We start from the raw sequence: 10,342 nt of genomic DNA on the forward strand, positions 1-10,342 counted from the left end.
ATATGGAACGTTTTTAATCAATAAGAACGGGACATTTCAACTGGGTGGCGATAGGCGTCGGTGGTGGCTCACGGTACACTGCAAGTGGCCTAAGGCAATATATGATTACTTAATATTTTATGAAAGCTTTAACGCATGCAAAAATATATAGATTTTTAAAGAACCTTCAAAATGCGGAGTCCCAATGATAACAAAGCACATGTATTGATATGCATGCTTTAATGAGCTAGAGGAGCTTGAGATCGATTGTTTGCAAGGTAAAAGAAAAATAAAACAAGTCTTATAAATGAGTAAATCATACATACATCCCATAAGTTTCCAAGACAAATAGACGCAATTAGAAGTATAAATGAAAGAACCTCACAGCTGACAGTATTGTCTTCGAGTTCAAGTTACTGCTGTGCACATTGTACCCTCTGAGCCCCACCATGCATGTCTTCATCTTCATCATATGCTTCTTGAGCTTGTTGCTGCTGCTTCCTTCGCATCTCCTCTTCAATGATGACATCATGCAGAGTTGTCTCCTCACATTCATCCAGCTCCATGTCGGTCATCTTAATAGACGGCTTAGGTGGCAGTACAGCCTCCAAAGCCTTGCATTGTTCTGGGGCTAACGAATCCGGAAATTCAACCGTGAAGTGGATGTACAGCTTACCCCTCATAAACGGCCTTTGGTACATCGGCATACCTTCATCATTTATTGCCTTAAATGAATCTACAAAATAACACATAAAATGATCAATACGTGTAAACAAAAAAGTACAAACATCAGAAAAACAGAGTGCAAGCAACATAAAACAATTGGCATAGAAACTAAAAGTTCAGGTGAAATTACCAGGTTTGACAACCTCTCCAGGTTGAGATTTGATCAAAAGCTGTCTATTATCCAAATGGGTCAAGATAAACTGGAAACCACAAAGTGCCTCGGTCAAGCTCAATGTGTGCTCAACGAATAAGTCATCACCCTTTCGCTTAAACTTAGGGTGCTCCTTTTGTTGCAATACAAACACAATGTCACCTGTAACTGTGTCAGGCTGCAAGAAACAAACCAGGTCAAGAAACCATTATCTATATGAACACAAACTATAACAAGATGATAATGAGCTGACAGCTTCATCAGCCTCTCCGGGGAATGTAATCTTCTGACCATTCTGCATGCCCTTCTCCACATGAACTTCAAGCACCTTTTTCTCCTGCACCACTTTCTGACCCTTGCACTGTGTGCATCGATCCTTATCGTTAATAGTTTCTCCAGTACCCTTGCACTCATTACAAGGATGCTGCATTTGCTGGATCATAGATGGACCAAGATGTCTGATAGACACTTTCATTCCAGAACCCTGACAGCCAGCACACTTCATTGAAGCACCCGACTTTGAACCCTTTCTGCAAATTGCAACTGTCATTAGCAAAATTTGAAATAGAAACCATCACAAATCGAATATGGATTTCAAGTAAAGACTGATACTCACCCCTTACACTTGGAGCAGATCACATTACGTGAAAGAGATAGCTTTTTCGATGTGCCATTACAAAGATCCTCAAGCGAAACTTTGAGAGGATGGACAACATCTTCTCCTCTTCTTTGCCTTCGTCCCCTGCTGCTACCACCACCACCTTGTATACAAATCAATTCAAGTCTAAAGCTAATTACATCCCTAGAAACTTCAGAAACTATAAAACCAAAACTAGGTCAAAAGGGTGTTTATTTACCTCCGAAAGGGCTGCCACCACCACCAAAGAAAGATTGGAAGATATCAAAGGGGTCATGACCACCACCTCCACCACCCATTCCTTCCTTCAAGGCATCCTCACCATACTGATCATATATTTCACGCTTCTCTGGGTCACTCAGAACCTCATATGCTTGGGCGATCTCCTTGAACTATTATATAGACACCGACTTCCAAACATAAGAACAAGTATTAACTTATACTAACAACAAGTACATCAATAATACATTTAGACAACGCAATTCTCTTACAACGTAACTCCGAGTAAATTTTATAAGTGTTATGGATTTATCCAAGTGCCATGTGCTTGGCACATGATGACTCCTAAGAGAAATAACTACCTAACGAAATTGGTTGGATCATTGGCTCATAATATAAATACTGACTTAGCTGATGTAATACGTAGCTTATGAAATTGTAAGTGTGTAAACACAATTCTCCCCCTTTTCTCTTGTAATCTTGAACTATAATTTGAGTAACATCAATACAAGTTCAATTCGATTCATTCTTCGAGTCTGATTCTTTCTTCGACGACTTCAAGGTGATTCGAGAGCTTCTCCGATTCGTATGAATCCAGGAAGTTCATAACAATTGGTATCTAGAGCCACTTTCCTGTCATTTCATCTACCTATCAATTTTGTGTTCTTGTTTTGGTTTATAAAAGAAAATAAAATAAAATTCCAAATTTCTGTTTGTGTGGGAACAAAATCAGGTAGGGTGATTGATTGTAATCAATATAGAGTACATAAAGAATTCGTACCACAGTCTGGTGACTTTGAAAGAGAAAAAAATTGCAGTTCATCCATGGCAGAAGTTGCACATGAAGTGTTCGATGAAATGTCAATAGTAATGAAGTATAAACAAAATGGTTCGGTTCAAGAGTATTATGATAGATTTGTTGATCTGTTTAAAGAAAGGATACATGAATCATGTCTCATCGATATTTTCATTTGGATGTTGAAACCAGAAATCAAGAAAGGTGTTAGCTTGTTCAAACCCAAATCTCTTTATGATGCTTGTTGTTTGGCTAGAGTACAAGAAGATACAATAGCTATAATCAACGGATTAAGTGCTGATAAAGCTGACCAGTTACAATGTCTACATGGAAGCATTCCTTCTAATGGCAGGGTCATGTTTGAAAAAGATGAATCACCAACCCAAACAATGGATCCTGATGAAGGAACCCAAGTTGTAAACTCTGATGTTGAGTTGGAAGTGATGAACATTCTTGATTCTTTTGACAAGAATGAAACTCAGTTAACCAATGAAAACGATACTCATGAAAGTGGAGTTACAAGTAATGAAAGAACTGTAAATACTAAAGTAGTGAATGAGGTATCTGATGAAGATTCAGACTCCATTACTGGGGCTGTTGGGAAACAAAAGTTGGTAGCAAAAGATCAGATTCAATCACCAGATGAGGGGGCTGTTAGTGCTACTGCTACTGCTACTGCCACAAGGATGCAATGCGGTACTTCCTTTTCTAATCCAATAGAGCATAATCATGTGAATTGTCTCTTGCCATTGAAGTGTGATAATTGGAAAGGGTATAAAAAGAACATGCCTGCTAATGTGAAGTTTGACATTTGGAAATGGCCTAAGAGGAAAAAGATACGAATTACAAACTTATGGTTTGTGTTCAGTCTTAACCGAATGTTTATTGAGTCAAAAGAAGTTTTTAGTAGGGTGATGAATGTATTGAGGGAAATGATGGGATTATCGCCACTTATGAACAATGAAGCTAGAAGCTTAGTTCAAGATTTTGATGATGAAACGGATGAAATTGCTCTTTATGTGTTAATTGTCAACACTAATAAGGAAGCATCTTTTAATCTAAAAATGCTTGACAATTTGAAATGGGAGTGGTATAAAAAGAAAAAAACAAGGGTGAAGTTTGACATACAAATACGAAATGGGCCTAAAAAAAAAAAATATTGGTCATTTTCTACTCCAGGTCAGGTAGCTGATATTGACTTTCCTGATTTTGTGTCTTTAACAATTAGTGAAAAGAATACTGAAGTTGAGATTTTAGTTGATAAGTCAATGGAGTTTTGTGCAGTCAAACGGAAGTCCAAAATGGGTTTGATAAAAGAATCTATTTTGGAAACTGGGTCAGGTCTAACTAAATCAACTATGGTGCACTACAAGTCAACAAAGATAATAATGTCAGGTGATCAAGATTTTGGCGACATTAAATGTGTGAAACGAGTAGTTTCTGTTAAGGATTGGGTTACGCCTATCATGGGTGTTATGCCGCATACAGTTCAAGTGGGGGTCTTAACAAACACGCCACTCATAATATTGGACTGCAAGTTGATGAAACGAAACAATGGAGTGACAGTCTACCGGTTCAAACAGTGGCAAATTAGTTCATTTAAAGACGAAACATGGGAGTGTGCGGATGATCTGAGGCTGAGTTTGCTGCATTTCAACATTCCTCTTTATAATTCTTGGGACTTAGAAGGGTTACAGCAAACAGGGATTGTCACGCGCATAAGAGGAGCATATGTAAATTCGGTGCAAATGAGATTCTTGAGGGCAAGCATCACGGTGGATATAAATTTTCGCATATGGGTGGTAATAACAGTACATTTTCTTTCCATATTCAATCTAAACACAGAACGAGATGTTGGATATTCTGATATTGTGAAGAAGTGTCTTAAAAAGTGCTACATCAGGTATAATGAAAAAAAGTTAGGGGGTGGCGTTTTCAAGAATGAATATAAGGGGTTTGATAAAGTTGAAGAAATAGAGCAGAACATTGAGTTGGGAGTGCATCTTGTTACGAATAATAGAGCGATTACAGGTGCAAATAATTTTGCTAAATCATTGTGTTACATGAATGATAAGGTTTCTAGAACAGTCCAATCTTTTGAAGTAGTTGTTTTTCGGTTGGAACTTTTAGTTGAACTTTTAATTGGAGAGGTCACATTTTCTATTGGTGAATGCAATGAAGAGCGTGAAATGGCAAGAGAAATATCGGAAGAGATTCTTGAGGACAAGAATCGTTTTAAGGAGGATGGATTGTTATGGATTTATCCAAGTGCCATGTGCTTGGCACATGATGACTCCTAAGAGAAATAACTACCTAACGAAATTGGTTGGATCATTGGCTCATAATATAAATACTGACTTAGCTGATGTAATACGTAGCTTATGAAATTGTAAGTGTGTAAACACAATTCTCCCCCTTTTCTCTTGTAATCTTGAACTATAATTTGAGTAACATCAATACAAGTTCAATTCGATTCATTCTTCGAGTCTGATTCTTTCTTCGACGACTTCAAGGTGATTCGAGAGCTTCTCCGATTCGTATGAATCCAGGAAGTTCATAACAATAAGTTAATTAATTAAAGCAACCTCCCTAAAAATTAAAAGGGGTGAAGTAAGTGGCCAACTGAGTACTCATTAACTACCAAAAGCCACCATCTTATCCACATTATCATAAATTAATACAAAAATCTTAAGCAACCAATATTAGCACCATAACCCCAATACCATCTTATATGAATCAAACAATAAGCTTAACTGTTATAAAGTTAACTGATTATATAATTCAATAAAATTACAACATTATTAATCAAGTAAATCATAATTCTAACAGATAAAATTAGGGTTAGGGTTAGTACCTTCTCAGGGTCACCACCCTTATCAGGATGATTTTTAATAGCAGCTTTCCGATAAGCTTTTTTTAAATCATCTTGTGAAGCAGTATTAGGGACACCAAGGATCTCGTAATATTTCGTATTATCGCTCTTTTTCGGCGCTCTTCCAAACATCTTCCTATTCGATTTTTAACACTCAATTACAAAACTGTTTGAAAACAATATCAGATTTAGTAACTGGTACCACTGCATATACGTACAGAATTATGAAAGGAATATTTATAAATAGCGAATTATACCTGCGAAAAAGTAGATCGGGAATAGGAAGACCTGAATAGTTCGGAGTGTTCGACGAAATAGAGAGGTAGGGAAAGGAGTTTGAGGATTTAAGGTTAGATGCTGTTGTATGATTTAAGGAAGCCGATATGGACGGTCCAGATTGTTTTCATATATGGAAATTGTGATGACGTCTTTAAGTAAATAGAACCTGTGTTTCCATTGCTTCGCCTTGAAGTTTAGGAAACTTGCGATGACGTGTTTTTTGTATAATCTAGTCTTTGATTTTTACATAGTAGGAAAAATTAATTTTATTATATTATATTATAGTTATATTTCTACAACAAATACAAACCATAAGTCGTTGATCATAATATATCTCATGAGATGCGATTCAGGAAGAAATCCAACCAAAACCGAAAACGAAAACAAAGTTATGAATGTTAATTATCATCGTCACATGTGTGATGAATGTTAATTAATTACTCCAACAATTATCATTATCATATGTTATTAATGTTATTACGATGGTGATAATTACTAGTACGTTGTTTTCCCATCTTTCTCTTTTTTTTACTTTCCCCTAAATCACTCCACTATAAATCATTATTATATCTTGAACCTTATATAATATAAGAAAATAGAAAATTACGTTATATTATATTATATAAAATCAGTTTCGGATGCAAAATGCGTCTCATTACCTTACATACTAATTGCGAGCTGGTTCATTATCGTTTGAAAGTTCGACAAAGGCATTTAAGTCTCGTTTTTTATACTTTAAAACATTGTTCATGAGTGGTTAAATGGTAATCTTAAGTTTTTTTTTTTTTTAAAAAAAAAACACAAAAAAACGAAAACAAAGTGATTAAAGTTGGAGTAAGATGATTTTGGTATGGTAGTGAAATAAACGAATAACTAGACAAGATGAATATGTACGCGCCTAACATGAATATTTATCTAACCATGCTCTATTCATTCTTGGTTTCATTTGTGTTATTTCGAATTTCTTTTACCGTGGGTTGAATATCCAGCTGTTGTGCAATGCAGCATGTGTTTTTCCCTTTTTGCCGAGATGAATGTGGATAAAACATAGACTACCAAACTGTTACTAGTAATTGATTTATGTTTTGCAGGTTTCATATCTATTCGAGCGGTTAGGGATTGTGTGTTTATGTACCGGGCTTTAGGTGATTCCATTGGGGTTTCTACGTTCTGGCGCTTCGGTGTATTTGTTGACTTAGTTGAAGTGACATTTGTTGTGTTTGTTTGATTGTGTTGTTTGTTTGAGTGGTTGTATATATTGGTTATATTATATTGGGGCTAGGTTACAATCGTTGTATTCAAGTAAATCGTAGGTACTTCATTTGTCAAGCATATTTGCTAAGTTATGTATCGAATGTACTCATTTGGATCTTCGGATTCATCTATTTTTAATTTATGCTTTTCTTTGCTAAAAAACTAGGTTAGAACAAAATTTATTATCAAAATAGTAAATCAAATTTTGTTCACAGTAGTTCAGGTTACAAGATATTCTAGATATCATATCATATTATATTATATTATATTATATTATATATATATTCAAATAGGAAAATAATGAACAGTTCCACGATTTTGACTTAATCTTGACTTTTAAAACAATATTCTTTTGAATAAATATATATTAATAGTTGTAAGATGAGTTAGAAATGCAGTGATAGTTGAATGGTTTGGTGCGTCAATTTACAACAAAGGGTTTCAAGTTCGATCATGGCATAGTAGATTTTTTTTTTTTTAAATGATAAAAATTTATGCCGCCGCAACGCAGGACTAACCCGAAAACTAGTTTCAATACATTTAAGTTAACAATGTTGCCCTAAAACAAACGTGTGTAATTCCCTTCATTAATATTTAATATCAATATTATGAATTAAAAATTAATTATTTTTGACAAAAATATCGCAAACTATATAATCTATAACTTATTATAATAATAATATTTGGTTTAACGTAAAGGTTAGGAAGTTCTAGTTTTACTACTTGACATCTTAAGATGAGCTTTTATTTGAGTTATTGAGTTCAAAAATCACTAACATGAAGTAATAAATGTCAAAAATATTCAAATGATAATCGAGTAATACTAAACTAAATATAGGTAAAAATACTTTTTTCTTTTATCCGTTTACATTTTTTTATAAGGCAAGTATTATATAAATAAAAAGGCATGCGAGAAGCTAGAAAATACACGATCACAACTCAAGAAAATATGATTTAACAAAACAACACTACAACCACCAGGACATGAATCTAGCAGCAACAGCACACAACAAATTAACCTCAAACAATAAACCTCAAACAATAGCATATGATATTCACTATGAAAAAAAGGCTGGCATGCAGAGGCGGAGCATTGTGGAGGCGAAAAGGGGTATTTACCTCGTCTTGATTTCGGGGGGAAAAAATTACACTAAAAAAATTGATAAAAAATAAGGGTTTTTAATAGTGTTTACTCCCTTTCATTAGTTTTGCTGTGACGATCGTTCCAAATCCATATGGACAAACACGTCATTCATCGATTTCATTGCGAGGTATTTGACCTCTATATGATACGTTTTGTAAACATTGCATTCTTTTGAAAAGGCACACCATAAATGAATATTTAAATCAAAGGTTTTCGACATCTGATGATTTCTACATATAGACAATCACCGTAAATAATAGTTTACAATAGTACTTCCGTTGACAATGCAGTCAAAATAAGATACATGGTGATGATTTGGTGAATGCAACGTTTCCTTGAAAAATATGCCATGTACGACTCCATGCACATAGCTTGTCTAACATATAAGCAAACAGCGGAAGACTTCTAGGAAACCTGAGAATAAACATGCTAACAAGTGTCAACACAAAGGTTGGTGAGTTCATAGTTTTAATGTTGCGCATAATCTGTATATAAAGGTGGATCACAAGATTTCAGTTATTTCATCCAGAAACGTTTATCAAAATATTCTACAAAATTGAGCACCCTGGTAGCTAAACTTAACGTATATATAATTTGTACCATTTGTATAATCATCTTAATAATACACGCAAACTAACGTGTACGCTTCTCAAATAGCATACGTCCGTTAAAAGGCTAGCGCTCTAGCTCGGACGGGGATATCAAGCCCTATGGATCCATATATAACTACTCGCGCCCACCAGTTCTTATAACCGGCAGTTACTAGTTACCAAAGCTAAGGGATTTTCGGTTCAAACTAGGTGTAGAATTTAGTATGTACTTGTATCCATTGCGTTTAAAATAAAGTGCATGTATTCTCAGCTCAAAAATGTATATTGCAAAAGCAATTAAAAAGGGAGTAAATGAAACTCACCTTAGCAGCATATAAAGTCGTCCACCAAAATGTGACCGAAACTCGGATTACCAAATAATCGTAGATCTCAACGTATCAATATTGTGATTCAATATTTCAGAAAAGTACGTAGACGCAACGAAGATGATAAACACTAGGTTTGACTTGAGAACAATACCCTTGAACATTATCCATAACGTCCATAGCTATAACTCATAGTTTTCTTATCTCTATCCCGCTCGAAAACCCGTTTTGAAAGTGACACGCCCATAACCTCGTCGTAATATTTTATGTAATAATAATAATAATAATAATAATAATAATAATAATAATAATAATAATAATAATAATAATAATAATAATAATATTAATCTTAATAATAATAATAATAATAATATATATAAATATAATACGAGAGAGATAGATAAGAGTTGGAGTGCATCAGAAATCAGAAAAACGCTCGAATTTATAGATGTGGCCAGATACAGACTGCCATGCGATCGCATGGCCTTCAAGCACATTTCCCATGCGATCGCATGGGAAGGATTTACAGCTCACAAATTTTTGTCTCGTTGTTTGTCGACATATTATTTAATTATAAATATAATATAATTAATTTATATAATTAATTATATATTATATTAAATTCACGTGCATAGTGGACTTGTAATTTTTGTTCCGATAAGTCGTACGTTGTCACTCGACTTATGTCCCGGTTCCGGTTTTTCGAATGTCCCTTCGTACGCTGAGAAAACTTGTACATTACATTTTGGGACACGTACCTTAGTCAAAATATAGCCTTAAATTATCCCTAAATTATATCACTCAAAATATAACTTATACATTTGAGTGTTTTGGTCATTTATGAAATGTCCCGTTCTTATTGATTAAAAACGTTCCATATTAATTGATTTCGTTGCGAGGTTTTGACCTCTATATGAGACGTTTTTCAAAGACTGCATTCATTTTTAAAACAAACCATAACCTTTATTTCATAAATAAAGGTTTAAAAAGCTTTACGTAGATTATCAAATAATGATAATCTAAAATATCCTGTTTACACACGACCATTACATAATGGTTTACAATACAAATATGTTACATCGAAATCAGTTTCTTGAATGCAGTTTTTACACAATATCATACAAACATGGACTCCAAATCTTGTCCTTATTTTAGTATGCAACAGCGGAAGCTCTTAATATTCACCTGAGAATAAACATGCTTTAAACATCAACAAAAATGTTGGTGAGTTATAGGTTTAACCTATATATATCAAATCGTAACAATAGACCACAAGATTTCATATTTCAATACACACCCCATACATAGAGATAAAAATCATTCATATGGTGAACACCTGGTAACCGACAATAACAAGATGCATATATAA

General features: G+C 34.3%; 1 protein-coding gene across 1 annotated transcript; it reads right to left on the bottom strand.

Moving 5' to 3' along the window:
• Positions 1-259: 259 nt before the first annotated feature.
• On the bottom strand, positions 260-5,781 carry LOC139895999 (dnaJ protein homolog). Its single transcript, XM_071878572.1, has 7 exons — positions 5,638-5,781; positions 5,363-5,546; positions 1,714-1,885; positions 1,473-1,617; positions 1,110-1,386; positions 836-1,034; positions 260-715 (listed from the first exon to the last, which is right to left on the bottom strand). Exons 2-7 carry the CDS (start codon positions 5,510-5,512, stop codon positions 393-395), a joined length of 1,266 nt encoding a protein of 421 aa, XP_071734673.1. The 5' UTR covers positions 5,513-5,546; positions 5,638-5,781; the 3' UTR covers positions 260-392.
• Between the last annotated feature and the right edge of the window lie 4,561 nt (positions 5,782-10,342).

Source organism: Rutidosis leptorrhynchoides, chromosome 3 (genome assembly GCF_046630445.1).
Source record: "Rutidosis leptorrhynchoides isolate AG116_Rl617_1_P2 chromosome 3, CSIRO_AGI_Rlap_v1, whole genome shotgun sequence".
In the NCBI taxonomy this organism is placed as follows: domain Eukaryota; kingdom Viridiplantae; phylum Streptophyta; class Magnoliopsida; order Asterales; family Asteraceae; genus Rutidosis; species Rutidosis leptorrhynchoides.

Excerpts from the sequence above, each read along its gene's own strand:
- LOC139895999 (XM_071878572.1), bottom strand. The coding sequence starts at position 5,512 with ATGTTTGGAAGAGCGCCGAAAAAGAGCGATAATACGAAATATTACGAG. Across the intron at positions 1,618-1,713 it reads TGGTGGCAGCCCTTTCGGAG|GTGGTGGTGGTAGCAGCAGG; the intron begins GTAAATAAACAC and ends TTTGTATACAAG. Across the intron at positions 1,035-1,109 it reads CCGGAGAGGCTGATGAAGCT|CCTGACACAGTTACAGGTGA; the intron begins GTCAGCTCATTA and ends TGTTTCTTGCAG.